General features: G+C 47.5%; 1 protein-coding gene across 5 annotated transcripts in view; it reads left to right on the top strand.

Moving 5' to 3' along the window:
- The first annotated feature begins 770 nt into the window (after window positions 1-770).
- Window positions 771-18,863, top strand: part of MYH11 (myosin heavy chain 11) — a 100,846-nt gene continuing 82,753 nt past the window's right edge. For 2 of the 5 annotated variants that reach the window (XM_045542670.1, XM_045542669.1), the window contains exons 1-2: window positions 771-815; window positions 14,838-15,199. In XM_045542670.1, the coding sequence (XP_045398626.1) occupies window positions 773-815; window positions 14,838-15,199 (405 nt within the window). In that variant the 5' untranslated portion in view covers window positions 771-772. Of the gene's footprint in view, window positions 816-3,945; window positions 3,988-14,837; window positions 15,200-18,863 lie in introns of those variants that run through there. The other 3 variants (XM_045542667.1, XM_045542668.1, XM_045542672.1) reach the window with 3 other exon arrangements.

The following is an 18,863-nucleotide window of genomic DNA, read 5'->3' as shown; positions in this document are numbered from 1 at the left end:
ATCCCAAGAAATGTTGGATCCTATGGTAAGAGTATGTTTGGTTTTTTTTTTTAAAAAAAAAAAACTCTAAAACTGCTTTTATTGAGTTTTAGGACCCTTTTTGATAGAAGTGGAGAATCTGGAGTTACTGTGACAGCAGAGTTGGAAATGGGTGATGAAGGAAAGAGCATTGCAGGTTACTGTGCTGCGCACTCTGGTACCTGGAGAAGCACAGAGGCCTTGTGAATGAAACAAGTGCTTGTGAGCAAGAGAGGGGAGCTGAGCTGTGCTTGCGGTCAGGAATGATGTTCCTTTATTCATGGGGAGGCAGATCTTAGGTCAGATTTACTGAGTCCATACACGTGGGCTAATGCACTTTTAAATAATTAAATCCCAAGCCCCATGCAGGAGAAAACCATGCTTGGACCCAATCTTTGATATTACTAAAAGTTAGAGAGGATCACCCTTTGGGGCTTTTTGAAGCCAGTGGCAAAAAAAAAAAAAAGTCTGCAAGACAGATTTTTCCCTCAGCTATCTTGTTTCATGAGTTCATGGAAACTCCCATTAAATGGCCCCTCGCAGAAAAGACACGCCTAGGAAAATTACTTGACAGCACTCAGTCAAAGTGACATTTTTAAAAGTAACTAGCCCCCAATTTTAAAATAACTGACCTTTTGAGCCATGAGAAATATAAAACAGAGGAATCTGATTTCATTAGTATAACAATGCACTTTTGAAGGTTCAAACATCTGAACTTCGTGCATTAGACAGATACCTACGGAATGACTGTTAGATGAACACGCTGTCCCTGCCTACTCTTCGAGTCTACCAGAAAGGTATGGAATGGTTTATATAAGGCCTTCATTTGTACTGTCATATTTAACAACCCAGCAAGGCAGTTGAGGCAAACAGTCTGACCACTCTTGCTTTTCCTTGAGAAAACAGGCTCAGAGAGAGGTTCACCGACAACCTCCAAGATGCTTGGTTGGTGCTGAGCAGATCTGGGATTAAAACCTTAGACTTCTATGTGCTAACTATGGACTCTATCAGATAGGCTGGGGTTGGAACTCCTGCTTGACTACTAACTACATGTTCTACCTTGGCTGGGTTATTTAGCCTTTCCAAATCTGGATTGTCAACAGTAAAATGAGACAAAAAGGAAGTACCTACTCCATGAGGTTGTTATAAGGATTAGGTAACAATGTAGAAAAATTAAGTGTTTGTTACAAAGTTCCCCATTTGTTAATAACATAATTATTCTCTTTTAGAAATAACAAGTTCTTTTAAGAATCAAACGCAATGTGGTAAAATTGGAAGTAACAATGTTAATGGCTCTGGTAAAAATGCCAGTTCTTGTTTTGAGGCCAGTGCCTTATCCCAACGGCCTGCTCTGGAAGGTGATGAGGGACTGGATTCAGTTTCACCCCTTCCGTTACTTCTCTGCTCCAGATCATTGCTGCACTCAGGCAGGGACAATTCCACTCCTTTTACAGTGCAGATGCTAAAAGGCATGTGGGAAGCAGCTCATTCATCATTTTCCGAAGAGCTTACCCTTCTCTTCCCCAGCCAGCTGAAGACTGGCTGTTCTTGACTCTGTCTGGTTTAGATCCACTAAGGGACAGGGGACTGGGCTCAGGTGTTTTCTAGGGTGAGAACTGGGTGAGTTTGATGTTGCAAGGATGAAGGGACCGAGAGGGTCTGCGATGCAGAGCTCTGCAGAGGGGACTGAGAGCCTGCAGGCAAACACTAGGCAGGACAAGGTCTTACCTTTATGTCCCCAAGGCCTGGTGCATCTCTACTTGGTTTCATGTTTGCTGAGAGTAATAGCAGCTAATATGTGAAATGCAGTGTGTGTGAATAGCAGCTGGTGTGTGAAGCAGTGAAATATGTTCATTTTACCTGGATCATCTGGAGGACTGCCTACAGAAAGCCAGGAAGTAGCTGATGTTCTTCCCATTTTACAGGTAGGGAAACTGAGGCACAGAGAGGCAAAGTCACTTGCCCGTGGTCAAACAGCTAGAAAGTGGCACCGGCAGACTGCAACTCAGACATCTAATCTCAGAGACCTGCCCCTGGCCTCAAGGCCAATCTGGGCATTTCCCTTTAATGTCTCTTCTCTGGAAGGGAATGGTGGCATCAGTGGGCTCCAGTCCCAGCACCAACCGGTCCATGACTGTCCCAGGGAGAGCGTGAGCAAATCACTTCACCCCTGCGGGGACTCAGTTTTCTCACCTGCAAAATGGGAGTATTAATAATAATAAAAACCCAACACACACCCCGGGCGGCAAGGGGAGGGGACGTTGAATAGGGGCGTGTGCCCAGTCCGCAGCCTGGCCAGGGTCTGCCGGACTTCGCCTCTCTCTGCAAACCCCCTGGCGTGAAGCGGCTGGAACGCACGTGGCACCGGGGGCTGCCCCCTTCGGGCCCTGCCCCACGCACAGGGGTCCCCGTCCCGCCCGGCCGGGCGTGCAGGGCGCCCTCCCCCGCGCCCGCCCGGAGCCCGCTCGGCACCATATTTAGTCAGGGGGAGCGGGCGGCCCGGCTGGTATGCGGCGCCGGGAATTCCTGCAGGAAGGAGCCCGCGCCTGCCCTTTTTGGGTTGTGTCCCGCTCGGCGCCCGCCGCCCCGGGAACCTCGGGGCCGGGGCCGCGCGGGGAGAGGGACGCCCGGGCTGCCCGTGGGTCCCCGGCCTGGCGCGCGGCCAGCCCGCCGCCTCGACTTCCTTTTATGGCCTGTGTGTGCGCGCGTGGACCCAGAGCGCGGAGAGACCGGGGAAGAGAGCGGGGCCAGGGAGACACAGGGACCAGAGATAGGGTGACTGACACCTGCGGAGAGACGGAGAGCGAGAGACGCCGAGATCAGAGATAGAGGGAGATGCGAGGGAGAGACAGAGACAGCGAGGTAGCAGAGACACAAGGTAGAGTGAGAGACAGCAGCGGTGGTGATGGAGAGACAGCGGCAGACGCACAGGGGAGACACACACAGACAGGGACCAGCACGGGGCACGGGGGTGGCACTGCCAGGGAGAGCGACCGGAGCGAAATTTTAGGCCACCTTTTCAGATCTGCCAGGATTCCTTGGGGAGGGGGAGCAGCTGAAGGGAACTTGCAAGCGCGGGGTGCGCACCCACAGTCTCTGCACAGGCACCTTGCGATTTACGATTTACGTGACTGTCACCGCCCCCACCCCAGCCCCCCTTCTGCAGCTGCGGACACTGAGGCTCAGAGAAGTGAAATGACTCGCCCAGGGTCACGCAGCTAGCGCGTGGTACCCGGGGGGAAAGGAAGGGGGGCCGAAATAACAACAGCCGGATTATTTTTAATTTTGGGTTTTGCTGGAGTTGTAGCAGTGTGGGTGGAGGGGGGATGGCAAGTTGGGAAAAGTAAAAACTTCCCCGTCCTGCACAATTCCCAGCCAAGGGCGGGGTGGAGGTTCGGGGCGCTCCTGTCTTGCACTTTGCAAAGTTCAAAAACTTCCCTTTCCTCACCCTCCACGCAGCACAGCCGGCCCCCTTTCCAGATGGCAGGAGGCGAATAAAAGGGGAGAGGGAGGTGTCAAGTCAGACCCACCGCAGTCCCAGCGTGGGGAGCAAGAGGTTAATGCCCGTGTGGCTGGAAGAAATTCTCAAGCATCCCCTATAGACGCTGCCTGCTCGACCCCTTTCTCTAGGGACCCGGAGTCTCGGTGACTTTCCCGAGCTGAGGTGAGACTCTTGCCCCCGCGCGCCCCTGCCCCGCTGCGCCCCCTTCTCCTGCGCGCCGGCGCCAGGTGCGCCCAAGGGCCCCGCAATGGCGATGCTTTTGGGACCCTGCAGGGCACCGCAGCGAAGGACCCTCCCTCTCTCCGCCCCCCTGGCTGCCTCCCCTGTCCCACCCGCGGGCAGCTCCTGGGCTATAAAGGGAGGCGTCCGAGGCACGCAGGGAGATTGGGACGCCCCGGCCTGGGAGGTGTGCCAGACCTGAGCTCTCCAACCAGCTGCTTCTCCGCTAGCCCCCCGGTTGGAGATCTGTAAGTAGTGGTGGTTCTCCTTGGGGCAGATCGGGTGGGGGACCTGAGGGTGCTATAGAGTCAGGGGCTGGGAAACGCTTAGGGTCTCTCTTGTCATCATCCTCTTAAGGAGGATGAGGAGAGGAGGTAGGGGTGGGAGATTTCTCATTTCTCTCTGCCCTGTCAGCCCACATCATCCTCGATTTCCCCCAAATCAGCATTTCCCAAGGTTGCCAATGAGAAGTACCACCTTACAGGTGCTCATTAAAGATGCCAATGCCTGGGCCCAGCTAGAATCGCTAGAAAAACTGTCCTAAAAAAAACAAACCAGGAGTCCTGGATGATTCTTGTTTCCAGGTGGATCTAGAAGATTCGCTTTCTTAGAAATCTCAGAGGTGCAGCATTGACAATCAGCCTTCCCACTTTTATTCTAGGCACAAAAAAAGTGCAGCTGAGCTTCACTGAAAAGCCACTTGCTGTCACAGGCAGGCAAAGTGAGGCCCCAAGTGGATTTGGGCGCATTGCTCCGTGGTGTTGAAAATGTGTTAAATCAGTTAAAAACACGTGAGCACAGGCTCAGCAGAGAGGAGAGTGTTTTTCCTGTCCAGAGGATGTCCATGTTGATCACCCCGGGGAGATAAGGCATGGTAAGATCCAGTTTTATAACAGTCCAGCTTTCTTCCAGACCCCACTCCTTCAAAATTTAAAAAGAAAAAAATCTCACCCAGTGGACTCCAGGCGCCCCAGATACCCAGGTGAACCCAAAGTCTCCATTTACATTCATGACGTGCAGGTGCGTTAGGTAAGATTACGCTGGGATTTCCTGCAGTTGCCGGGACAAATTTTACTCTCATGCCCAAACAAGTGGGCAGAAGGAGAGAAAGTGTGGCTACTGCCTGTTGAAAGTTTTCTCCTGGCACAGAGACCTGGGCCGGGGGGATTTTGCTGCTCGAGGAAAGGTAATGCTTGTCAAGAAGCAAAAGAAAGTATGTAGAATCCCAAGTCAGGGAGCGCGTAGTTGCAGCATTGAGAACCGATAGATTAAATTGGGAACTATCTCGGGGTTTGGCAAAGGGAAGGGAGGCTGTTAGGAAACTACTTTGCATAGTTTTGTTCCCTTTGCAGGCTTCTTCGTTTCTTTGGTTTACTTAAAGATACTATTTTAGAATTGTTTAAAGAGAGGGAACTTTGAAGATGCTGAACTGAAAGTTGCTAGATGGCAGAGTGTAACGTAAGATACTGAATTTTGTTGGAAGGAAAAGCAGTCTTTCTTTGCTGTCTTCCCATCCAGATAGCTACCATGAAAGGAACACTTATGTGCCAGGCAGGCACTGTAGCAGCATTTAACTTAATATATCTCATTTAATCGCTGGAACAACTTCATGAGGGAGGAATTATGATGCCTGTTTGGCATATAAGGCAGCTGAGGCCCAGAGAGGTTAAGTAACTTGCCCAGTGTCACACAGCCAGAAAGTGGCTAAACCCATTCCCAGATCTACCTGATGCCAAGTTTATACCTTTGATCCTGTTATCTTTTTTTTTGTTTGTTTACCATGGACAAAAGCTTCTTGCTGGAGTCAGGTTTCTAGTGGGACCAGATGCTTCCAGCAAGCTATTTATCATTGTCTCTTTGAACAAAGCAAAAACTGACCTTTTGCATATTTAAAAATAAAATGTGCTATTTGTCCCCTGGTGGGATGGTGATCTAGTTGAAACCAGTGACCTTAGGTGGGCTGCCATCCCAAGAGTCCAGAATGGGAACTAACTGGGCCGTTTCTGAGAAGCCTGTGGGCTTGCCTTGTAAACATCATGTTTTTTTATTATCATGTCCGAAATAGACGCGGTATTCCGTACAAGGTATTTGTTATGGATTTGTTATCATTACTTTTCTGTGGGAGGGCTGAGATTGAGGCTAACATGCCCATTTATGGAAGCATTTTCCATGAGGCTGTCCCTGGCCCCCTCATCAGTTACCCAGCCTTGCACCGCAGCCTTGTTGGTTGTGGCTCTAGAGATTTCTCTGCCTTGACCTTCCCCTTGGGGAACCAGTGGAGGAGCCTGGAGGGGAAGACATTTGGGAAGAAAGGGGGATTCTTTTTCCTATCCCCTCCTATTTGGAAGTTTTCTTTTTTGGGGGGAAAAATTGTCTCCTTTCCAAAGCTCCTTGAATTCAAACCCATAGGTTTTATGTTCTAGGCATAAACATGTAATTCTAAAATTGGATACACAGTAGATTTTTTTGGAAAAATCAAGTCCAATTTTAAATCCATTGGAATCATAGAAGGTCACACACAAATTTAGAAATACCTACATTGTCCTCCTCAAACCTTAGTTTTCCCATCTGTAAATTGGGGCTAATGAGACTAGCTAATGGTTGTTGAGCACTTTTGCAAGGCAACATGCTAAACTTTTTGCAGGTATTATCTTATTAAGTCTTCACAACAACCATTTGGGAAGATACTGTTATCACTGGCTCTATCTAACAGCTATGGAGTTCGAATAACTTGTTCAAGATAGCTCAACCAGCCAGTAAGGAAGGCAGGAGTCTACAAACCAAGATCTTTCTAACTCCAGGGCCTAAGGGGTTATTCTTTGGGGAGGATTAGATGAGATAACGTGTATAAAGTGTTTAGCACAACGCTGGCTCCTGGTAAACTTCAATAGATGGTTATTTATAGCAAACATGACCAGAGATGTTAAGGAGTTTACTTCGTGCAGCACAGTTAGTACTCGGCAGAACCAGGAAGACTTTTGTGTGGTCTTTCCATAAAGGAGAAACTTGCCCCTAATTTTTCTTTTCTGTGATTTGTTTTCGTAAGTCCAAATCCTATTTGGACTAAAAGTGGTGATTAGAATCTTCTTCTATTTTAACATAGCCACACTTCCTTACATGGGTCGGGAATGTTACAAACTCCAGTTCCATTAGCCCGTTTGGGGTTTGTTAGGGTCTCGAGGGGATCCTTTAAGGGCTCACCTGTGATGGGGTGGTCCTCTTGTTCTCTGGGTCTCCTCTATCCACCCCCGACCTTTAAACGTTTCACCACGGCCACACGATGGAGGACAGACTGGGCTTGGGTGAGGCCAGGCGAGAATTCGAGCGCTTGTGTGTGATCAGAGGACAGATGAAGGAGCTGCCCACAACTTCTGAAAGGGGAGGTCAGACATTTCTGGCTTCTATCAGGGGTTCAGGGGCTCAGGAGGAGCGTCCCTCATCAGGTTTGCTGAGAAAGGATGGTAGAACTCACCTGCTCACTCTTGTAGGTGTGGCTCTTTGTCTACATATGAGTTTATCTGTAGGATAAATTCCCAGCAGTGTAATTGCTAAATGTAAGAGCCTGCTCACCTACAATCAATAGATATTGCTAAATGGCCCTCTAGAGACATCGCAAATTTTAACTTCTAACAGTCACATATGAAACTGTATGTTTATTTTAAGCTGTGCTATGTCAGAATTGTAAAATGCAAAACACAGGGGGCTTTGGGGACCAGAAATGACCAGTTTTTGCTCTCTTCCAAAAGCATCTTCCACGAGGGCTACTGTAACTCTTGCCAAACAAGTTCTCTTGGTTGGGAGCAAAAAATAATTTACTTTTACTAATTAAAAGAACTTCTTGGCCGGGCGCGGTGGCTCACGCCTGTAATCCTAGCTCTGGGAGGCCGAGGCGGGTGGATCGCTCGAGGTCAGGAGTTCGAGACCAGCCTGAGCAAGAGTGAGACCCCGTCTCTACTAAAAATAGAAAGAAATTATCTGGCCAACTAAAAATATATATACAAAAAAAAAATTAGCCGGGCATGGTGGCTCATGCCTGTAGTCCCAGCTACTCGGGAGGCTGAGGCAGAAGGATCGCTTAAGCCCAGGAGTTTGAGGTTGCTGTGAGCTAGGCTGACGCCACGGCACTCACTCTAGCCTGGGCAACAAAGTGAGACTCTGTCTCAAAAAAAAAAAAAAAAAAGAACTTCTTCCCGGAGTGACTTTAAGAACAATTGGTATTTATATGATTAGGCCAATGTCATGAGGGGGCAACAAAGTGGCAGGCTCGCCATTCACTTTTTCCTGTTATGGGGGGATAGAGCTTCCTGGGGATCGTGCCTTTGGGAGGTGGTGGGCGAGGGGCAGGGGCATGAAGGAGATTTTCTGCTAAGAGCAAATTGGGTGTCAGAGAGATCTGGGTTCAAATTCTGACTCCAGCTTTTACGAGTGAGGACCTTTCATTGACCTTTCAGGACGTTGCTAGTCTTAGCAGGAAAATGGGAGCAATAAATAAGGCTCATGTCCTTGGACGCTTATGAGATACAGGGGAATGGCGAGTGTAGGAGCCGGTCTGGGCTGATGCCCAGTGACCAGAAGGGGCCCAGTGAATACAGTGGCTTGTTATTGTTATTAATAATAATAGACTTAGAGTCCAAGTTGCCTCTTGGGGACAGTTTGGGGACTAGAGAGCTGGTGCATTTAGAGTGCCCCGTTTGTCCCCCTGTTCCCTGCGACACACGGCGCCTCCCTGCACCTGGACCAGTGCCTCCTGCCGGTAGGTCGTGTTGCAGACCGGGGCCACAGAACTTCGGTTTCACCCGCGTGGCATTTAAAACACGAGCAATCATTTAACCTCTGGCCTGGGTCACTCTGTTTTGCTCACCTGACTCCTGGTGACATGTGGGTTTGTGTCTCTGGTCCAATGTCTCGAGCCGACGGCTTGGCAGTGAAATCCCGAGGAAAGCTGTTGACCAAGGCTGACGGTGTGCAAATCCCACGCTCTTTCGGCTCTGGAGCATGTAATTCAGTTTTCATTCACGCCAACGTGGAGGGAGCAAGATCTTCTACCCCTGAGTTCCTCTGGGCAAAATAAAGCTGACGGTGAAACAGGTGAAAGCACCTGGACATTGTCATTTGGTCCGATTTCAACCCTTTGACCAGGAGTCACAGGTACCGTAAAATGGTAGCGCTAGGCCAGCCCACCGCTGGTTTTTTTCTAAATGAAAAACACAAGGCCCAGAGAGGGACAGTGACTTTCCCACAGTCATCCAGTGAGTGTGAGGCAGAGCGGGGACTTGATTTGACGTCCTGAGGTCTTCCAGAGGCTAATGAACAGCTCGTTCGTGTTCAGAGAACGAAGCCGTGAGTTGTTGGTAAGGACAGGACTGTGAACAGGGCTGACACACTCAGACGTGTGGCACATTGCTAATGCTGATAGTGACAGAGTCCTTTGCTTTCATCGAGACATTCGAGAGTAGCTCTAGATCGATGAGCCGTACGTGGTGTCCCTCGGTTCTGTGTAATAATCCCAGAGATGTCCTTTGAGCTCTCAGAGCTGATGGATGTGGGTGTTGGTGGAGAAGGAGGAGGGCTCAGAGAGAAGGAACGAGGCAGGCAGAGTGTCCCCCTGGTGGTCTGTCTCTGGTCCGCTGTGTCCACACTCCACCTGTCTGACCTGCAGTCGCCATTCCAGGTTGGGGTTGACTATGACAACTGCCCTCAGCTTTAACCGTCTTTCCCAAGAGAGCCCTTGTTTTTACTCTAAAGATGTGGTTCTCAACGGGGGAAAGTTTGTTCCCCCCACAGGACATCTGGTAATGTCTGGAGACATTTTTGATTGTCATGACTGAGGGGAGGGACGTGCGACTGGCATGGAGTGGGCAGAGGCCAGGGATGCTGCAGAGGACAGGCCCCCGCGACAGAGAATGGTCTCGCTCAAGAGCCAGTAGTGCCCAGGTCAAGGAAACTCCGCCCTAACCCAAGGGCTGCAGCAGACCAAGCTTGGCTTCAATTTAGCATCTGGAGAGATCTGTGTTGTATTGTCTGATCCCAGCTACAGTTTCACAAGCTAGTTTTCATTCCTCCCTGTGCCTCTCCGAAGGCCTGACCTGATACTTTTTGTCATCACCCGAAAGTTTGAAAACCCAATGCTCTGGACACATAGGGAGGCAAGTCCTCATAGCAATAAAACCAAATTATCCGGAGCCTTCCAGCTGCCGAGACTGGTTCAGGACGGGTCCTGTGCAATGCCTGTGTTTTCTTCTTCTTCAAGCTCTTTGCAAAGAAGGTAGACAAAGCAGGAACGTTCTCTAAAAATAGATCTTTATTCAGCTGCCTCCGTAACTAGCCATACAACGATGGGCAAGTTACTTCTCTGTGCCTCAGTTTCCCCATTTGTAAAGGAGGAGTCATTGTATCTCTTCTAGGGTTTTTGAGGGGATTAAATGAGTTAATAGCTGGCACTCGCTACTAGCATTGGTGTTATTAATACGCATTGGTGTTATTAATACGCTAGACTTACTGAATTGCTTGAGGGCAAATCTGTGGCCAAAGGTTTTGGGATCCCCAAGTTCATAGGCATGAAGTAGCTTTCAGATTTCAGAATCTGCCAGGAGGAACTTAGACGTCCTGACATGTGATTCTGCATCTCAGTGAGGGGGAGGGAACATGCAGCACCTTCCAAATGGATTTCACCAAAGAACCGTGTTTGAGTTGCTTCCCAACCTCCCAGATATCTCAGGGGATCGGGGTTCCGAGGAACGCACCCCAGAAAGCACCATTCCAGCGTGCGCCTGGGCTTCTCGTGCCTCGCCCTGCTCTGGTTTGACCAAAGCAGATTTCGCACATCGTAGCTGTCAGAGGCATCAAAGCCGGAGAAGCCAGGCTGCTCTGGTCTCTCCTTTTTTGGATAGAGACCGAATCTTTGCGCTTAATCTTGTTTGTGTTTTTAAGTCCTAGATTAGACAGGGTCCCTGGCAGTGGGGATTTGTGTATCCTTTTATTTTCCTGTGGTTGTTTGTTTTTTTTTTTGCACTATTTTTTCTTTTAAGGCTGATGCATGACGGAGTCTGAGCACCACTGGTCTAATGGTTTTAGCAACCACTGACAGTCATTGCCAAGACCTATTATTTTATTAGGGCTTACAAACTAGTTACATTCTAGTTTCATTGTTTCTCCCCCATTTGTTAGCTGGAATTCTTCCAAGAAGAGGGGAGTAGTTTTTAAGCGTAAGTGGAGTTAGGAGCAGGATGCTGTTGATCTGATTATGACCTAAGTCACGTTCAATAATGATTTTACAATGCAGGAAAGGGGATTGTGAAGCCTAGGACGTGTGTTCTTTACAAATCTTTATTTCACTTTCTGAATAACTGAAGTGATTATTCAGATTAAGGGAAATGATTTGCTCATTTCTCCATCCTTTTTTTTTTTTTTTTTTAACTCATCAGCTACTAGATCAGGTCTCCCAGGAGAAATAACCTTCCCTTCTGAGCAAAGCAGCTTCTGGTTTTTATTATTGTGATTTTCACTGCTGAAAGAAGAAAAGTAGGGATTGGGATATCTGTCCCTTCCATTCCACCTTTGCAAAATCTGCTCAGGCGCTGACTGCGGAGCTCTAGTGCTGCGATAAGGGGTTTATTCTATCTCTATGGGATTTGGGGCCCGAGTGTGGGGATTATCTTGGTGAAGTCAAAGGAGCTGTGAATTCTTTTCTGCTGAAGTAGGAATGACTGCCAACCACACAGTAGATCCTGGTGGCTGTGCATCCTCACTTAGCCGGTGACTTAGTTCTTGGGAGCCCGGCAGCAGCAGGTGGAGGGGCTGGATGGGGGCCAGTGTCATTAATACCAGGACAGTACCTGGTCAGAGGGTCAGGACGGGTGACTGGACAACAGGGCTTCTCACCACTGTACCTCTGCTCATCTGGATAACAGGACAGATGATGTCAACCCATCCCAATGGGTTCTACATGTGGGGAGGACCTTTAATGACTCGAAATCTTATATCAAGAGACATGTAATTCCATTTCAATTATGTATTTACCCCGAGGAACAATTTACATAGGAAAGGCAGAATCAAGACTTTTCATTCCCCCCATCTTTCTTTACCAGTTTTTAAAATAATGCGTTGGTTCCTCAGCATCTTGCGAGCATGGCTGTGAATTTTTAAAAACCATGTAAACACATGGATTTAAACATATTTGTCTTATAGTTATCTTCTCTTGATACCAAACTCTCCCTTATTTGAGCAGCTAAAACCATAGTATATTACAGTATGCAGCTTTATAGACTTTTAAAACATATGCACACATCCATACAAGAAAGACTTTATTAGAAATTATCAGCTTTATTGGGGTATAATCTGCATAGAGTCAAAGTCCCCAACATTTTTAAAGAAAATTCACCGGTTTTTAAGTGTACAGCTCAATGAGTTTTGACAAATGTATACAGTTGTGTAATCACCACCAGAATCACATGGAACATTTTAATCAGCCGTAAAGTTCTTTAGTCCCTCTAACCAGTCGGCTCCTTTCCCTGCCCATGGCCATTCCTGATCTGCTGCCATCACAGTTGTGCCTTTTCTAGATTTCTGTATCAATGGAGTGTCCTGTAGTACAGGGTCTTTTGGGTCTGGCTTCTGTCACCGAGGACAATTCTTTTGAGACCCACCTATCTTATTGCTGAGCAGTATTCCATTTATGTATGTTGTATTTAACTTAAAAGTGTAGCCTAAGCATCTTTGTGTGGTCAAAGGTCACCTATTTTCCATTTATATGAAACGTCCAGAAAAGTTGAATATGTAGAGGCAGAAAGTAGATTAGTGGTTGCCAGGGGGTGGGGACCAGGAGTTTCTGCAGACTGGCATGAGGAATCCCTCGTGAGCTAATCGAAATGTTCCACAATTTATCATAGCGATGGGTGCACGACTCTAAATTTCCTAAAAATCATTGAATCGTATGTCTACAATGGGAGAATTTCATGGCATGTAAATTACACTTCAATAAATATGTTAAGAGAAAAATCTTTGTGTGTCATAAATAAAAATCCACATCTTAAATATTGAACATAATCATAGCGTTCTAGAGAATGGATTTAACAAGGTGCCCACTGAAGGTCATTTAAGTTGCTAACTGATTTTGCTGTTCCCAACAACAGTAAAATGCACATTTTCTACGTCTGTTAGCACTCGTCTGTTTCCGTAGGCTAAATTCTGTGAAATGAAACTGCAGGTCAAGAGGTATGCATGTGTTTGAGGCTCTTCTACCGCTAAGGGTGTGGTACGCAGGGACGGTCTCCTAAGCTTTTGACCACACTGGATATTAGTAGTGGTTTTCTTCTTAGCCAAGCTGATGGGTGAAAATCAACATCTCCTTGCTTTAGCTTGCATTTCTTTAATTACTGGTGAGATCGAACATCTTTTTCGGATATGTATTAGGCTATTTGAAGGGCTTTGTAAAAATGTGTATTTTTCTTGATCATAAATTGAATAAAAAGTCATAAAAAGACAAATATGACCAAAATACATAATAGAAAGTACGCTTATGTTCATAGCAGCATTAGTCACAATAACTAAAATGTGAACCACAATCCAAGTGTCCATCAATGGGTGAATAGGTAAGTGAAATGTGATATATCCATATAATGGAATATTATTCATTTTATTCTTAAAAAGTAAGGAAATTCCAACACTTGCTACAACATAGATGAACCTTGAGGACATTATGCTAAGTGAAATAAACCAGTCACAAAAAGACAAACACTGTCTGATTCCACTTATATAAGGTACTTAATTGTCAAACTCATAGAGAAAGTAAGACGGGTTGCTAGGAGCTGGGGGAGGGGAGAATGGGGAATTGTTTAATGGGGACAGAGTTTCAGTTTTGCAAGATGAAAAGACTTTTGGAGATGGATGGCGTTGCTGGTTGCATGTGAATGTACTCACTACCACGAAACTATATACTTAACAATGTATATATACTGCATGGCTAAGATGGCAAAATTTTTATATGTATTTTACCTCAATTTTAAAAATTGGGGGGAAAAACAAAATAAAAAGCAAAATTCCCCTCACAACTATACTTAATAAGAGCATATTTCTCTATTTAGTTTGCCTATATAGACTCTAAATATTTTAAATTGAAAATGGGCTATTATAGCCACTGTTTTACAATTCCCCCTTTTATTTTTTTTAAAGCTTTGAGATCTAATTCACATGCCATACAATTCATCCATTTAATGGAACAATCCAGTGGCTTTTGGTGTACTCAGAGTTGTGCATCTTTGCTACAATAAATTCTAGAACACTTGCATCACCCCAAAAAGAAACCCTGCACCCCTTACATGGGACCCTCGAATTCTCCCCCAGCTCCTGGCAACCCATAATCTTTCTGTTTCTATGGATTTGCCCATTCTAGACATTTCATTCAAATGGAATAATATATGTTCCCTTGTGACTGGCTTCTGTCACTGAGCATAATGTTTCAAGGCTCAGCCACATTGTAGCAGGTGTCCGTACTTCCTTCCTTTTTGTGGCTGAATAAAATCCATCGTGTGCATGTCCCATATTTTGTTTGTCCATTAGTCTGTTCATGGACATGTGGGTTGTTTCTACTTTCTGGCTGTTATCAGTAATGCTGCTACGAACATTCACGTACAAGTTTTTGTGTGGACATGTGTTTTCATTTCTCCTGGGTGTACACCTAGACATGGAATTGTTGGATCCTCTGGTAGTTACATGTTTAAGTATTCAAGGACCCTCCTTTTACTTTGCAGTAGGCAATTAGACTTGGATGTCTTTCCGTGTGAGCACGTGCAGACATACTTCTTGCTGCTTAACCACGGCATGAAAACACCATGGCTTCTGAATCCAGTTCCATGTTGACGGACATTTGGGTTTCTTGATTTTTGCTATTATGGGCAATGATACAAATCATTTTCTGAAGGGCCTTGGGGTTGTCTCCATTCTTTGACGACATAAACAGTACTAAACTACCGCAGGGAATATCGTTGTACTCTGTAATACGTTTCTGCAGACCGTGTTCTTGACATGGCAAGGTGACAGGTTTATCTGTCTTTAGGACTTGGTTCTGGACTGATTCTGACCCTGTCGCCTTATTCCACAGGGGACCAACCAGGCATCATGGCACAGAAGGGCCAACTCAGTGACGATGAGAAGTTCCTCTTTGTGGACAAAAACATCATCAACAGCCCAGTGGCCCAGGCGGACTGGGCTGCCAAGAAGCTGGTGTGGGTCCCCTCGGAGAAGCAGGGCTTTGAGGCCGCCAGCATCAAGGAGGAGAAGGGGGATGAGGTTGTCGTGGAGCTGGTGGAGAATGGCAAGAAGGTCACAGTCGGCAAAGATGACATCCAGAAGATGAACCCGCCCAAGTTCTCCAAGGTGGAGGACATGGCGGAGCTGACGTGCCTCAATGAAGCCTCCGTGCTACACAACCTGCGGGAGAGGTACTTCTCGGGACTCATATATGTGAGTATCTCGGGGCAGTCAGGTCCTTCCTCCTGTGCCCCTGCCCCCATCAGGAAGGGAGGCATTTAGAAATGTGTCTGGAGATCGAGAGGGGAGGCTGAAGGTGTGATCAAGGGAGATCACAGGATGAGGTGGGATCATTCAGATGTGGGTTCACACCTCAGTCCTGCCCTACCTACTTCCATGACGTTGGACAGGTTATATCACCTCTGGAAGCCTCAGTTTTCCTATCTGTAAAATGGAAATTGGGCCAGACGCGGTGGCTCACACTTGTAATCCTAACACTCTGGGAGGCCGAGGCGGGAGGATCCCGTGAGCTCAGGAGTTAAGGACCAGCCTGAGCAAGAGCAAGACCCCATCTCTACAAAAAATTAAAAAATTATCCCGCTGTGGTGATGTACACCTGCCTACAGAGAGCGAGAGGGAAAATGGGGCTCCGTGGGGCCCAGGCCTCCTGTCTAAGATGTGTCACCTCCAACCAGGGAGGTCGAGGACGGGCGTATGTATTGGTTTCACCCGCTGTCCTCTGGCCTGGTGTTTGAGCCCAAAATAGAAATCAGAAAAAACAAGGGGCTTATGAGAGTCCCAAGACCCAGAGCATCTTCTGCCAGCAGATTAAAAAAAGGGAATCAAAGCTTCAAATTCCTGCCATGCTTCTCTGGACAGATGAGATTAAAATCTTTTCAGCCTTGTGATGATGCGCCCGGTCCTGTCTCGTTCCGTTCTGGTCAATTTAATCACTTAATAGAAACCCTTGTCCATGATGGAGAAGATAAGGAAGGAGAGGGGTTGGGGGGGGCACAGTAAGTCACTCTCCCGGCTGCGTGGCAGAACGCGTGACTCTTGTTAACAGGTGGGTGACAAGGTGATGCTGAGTTCATGGCCAAGGCAGCCGGCCACGCCCGACTTTGCCCTCAGTGATGATGAGAACTTTCCTCTCTGTTCTGCAAGGCTCACCCCAAACGATGGGCCTTTGAGAAGGTCCTGGCAGACCTCTTGTCCTCTTGGATCTAGAAGAGTCTATAGAAGCCAGAGGAGCTTGTTGTCCCAGATGCAGGTTCTGGGCTCAGCGACGTCCAGTGACGTACCTGAGCTGCCGCAGGTCATTCACAGCACACGGGGGGCAGGAATGTAGCTCTGATTCCTGGTCCAAGACGCCCTCAATGTTATGGACACTATCTTTGGCTGAGTTCTCTCTGTCTGGAACTCTTCACGGACCACTTAATCAGTCAGCTCTGGCCCTGGTGTCTTGCTAGGGGAGGGGACAAGGGATTCAGGAGGAGGGAGCTTAATAGGTATGCACCTGCTGTGTGCCAGCCACTGTCCTACGTCCTGCCCGGTCCACTTTGTCCCTCATGACAACAGTGACGGTGAAGCTGATATCCCACTGTGCAAATCAGGTGACCGAGGGAGGGAGGTAATGCGCACCTAGGAGGGGACTCTGGTGACACACACTTAGGAAGGGACCTGGGTTCAGACTCTGGCCCTGTCTGTCACTCTCCTGCTTCTCTGTGCAATAATGAGTCAAAAAGCCCAGTTCTTGCCCTTAATCGCTTTACAGTTAAGCAGAGGGAGGCAAGATGCACCCGAGCTAGATGCAAATCTATGACGTAGATTCTAAACGTGGGATTCTACACTCAGCACCTGCCAACAGGCATTAGGAAGTCTGGAATTTAGGAAGTCTGAGATTTAAGGAACAATTTGTGCGTATGTGTATTTTTTTCTCGGCAGAGGGTCTTAGCTTTCATCAGATTCGCCGGAAAGCCTGTTATCCTCACAATGACGGTGGCTACTTGTCATTCAAAATCAGTGTTAAGAGTTTATGCTAATATATTGCTACTGCTACCACTGTTATTTCCTTTGTATAAGAAGGGTGCTGTTATGTATGCTCTTTTTTGCAGATAAAAAGATCTTGGCTTAGAAAAGTTAAACAATGATGAGAAACAGAGGTGGCCTCTGTTTCAGGAAGGCTGGCCCTGGGACCCACGTTTTGTAACTGCAATTTCATTTAATGCTTTCCATGACACTGTGAGACAGAGGCTATTGCCCCATTTTGGAGATGAGGACACTGGGGCTCAGATGTGCAGGGTCCTCTTTCTGGGAAGGGGGCGGAGCTGGAGCTCAGTCAAGGTCTGTGTGAGTCCAGGGCTGGGGTCACTGCCTGTGATGACAGAGGCCCTTAGGGTGACAGGAGGCTTAGAGCAGGAGGTGACGGGCGAGGGCTGGGGCAGGAGGGTGCCATGGGTGTCATTAGCTTTGAGTTGGACACACTGTGAATGCACAGCAGGAAGGATTCTCACCTTTCATTGTGACTGTTTGAGCACCACCTACGAGCTGCTGGCCCAGACTGAGTGATTTGTTTTTTTAAATTGAGTTAATTTGATATATCCTAAAAGAGATAGCTTGACACTTTATTGTGGAAAAGAAAAGAAACTGATATATCCTAAAAAAGAAAAGAAAAGAAAACCTCAGTTTCTGGCATTGCTTGGAAAAGCAGAGGACCTGGCACCCCCAGACCCAGGGCACAAGGCAGCGGTCCCCAAGAGAGGGTCCCCCACTCCCTGTGGTCTCCTGGCCCCTGGGGCTGAGTGCTGGCGTCTGTTGACTGCGGCACCTGTTTTATCCACTCACACCTGGCCCGCTTCTCTCCCGCCTCACCTGCTTGGTCCCTGTAGACAGTGGGACCTTGCACCCCTGCACCAAGCCTCTGGGGTTGGGAACAACGTGACCCAGAGCAAAGGTGGGTGGACCCTGCTGTTCATCAGGTCCCCAAGCCCAAATCCCCAACTCAGAAACCCCAAAGGATATTTTTCCACGTCTGATTGTGGTTCTGGGAAAAGCAGGGGGCCAGGACAGGCCTTCCTTCCCAACTCCAGCAGGTGATGACTTTTTTCATCTTAAAGACCTGGCCCGGTGATCTTATCCTTCCTCGGAAGGAGCGTCCACCTGGGGACATGCAGGGAGTGAGCAGACTGTGAGCAGAGGCCTCCTGGGTGCCAGTCACAGCACTGGACCCTGGAGGGTGGGAAGAAAATACAGCTGGAGGCTGCCCTTTGTTGAGCCCCAGGAATTAAGCCCTTTAGATCAGTCATATTGCTTCCAAGAACCTCTTGTAATAATACAAGGATATCTTTGCAAAGGCCACAAGAAAATATTTAAAAATAAGTATGCATCATAAAAAGCAAAAGTGCCCCTCTTTAGCCCCCCAAGTCTCTTCCCTGGAGGCAAACGTGATCTACAGTGTCATGTATGTATACACACACACACACACCAAATAGAACAAGAAGTCACTCCACGTGTGCTTCACAACTTGCTTTTTTTCACTTAACCACATCTTGTGGCTTTTTCTGTGTCTGTTCATAACTACCTAGTCGGACTTAAAATCCCTTTTTGAATAGGTAATATATGCAAATAATATCTAAAATGGTATTTATGAGTATATAGAATTTGCCCTTTCATTTCCATTCCTCAACTTTCCCGTTCCCCTGCTTGGAAAAATTGTGGCCTCCAGTTTCTAACGTAGCCCTCCAGCAATCTCTTTCACGTGCACAGGCAAATGCAGAGCCCTTCCCGCACCCGTCAAAAATGGCAGCGCAGGCCACGTGCTGTCGTGCATCTTGCTCTTTGCATCTCCCTGTGTACTTTGGCCATCCTGCTGTGGCAG

This window comes from Lemur catta, chromosome 2, assembly GCF_020740605.2.
Source record: "Lemur catta isolate mLemCat1 chromosome 2, mLemCat1.pri, whole genome shotgun sequence".
Lineage (NCBI taxonomy): Eukaryota > Metazoa > Chordata > Mammalia > Primates > Lemuridae > Lemur > Lemur catta.
Note: the sequence above shows the minus strand (reverse complement) of the source record. Positions and strands in the feature narration are given on the sequence as shown.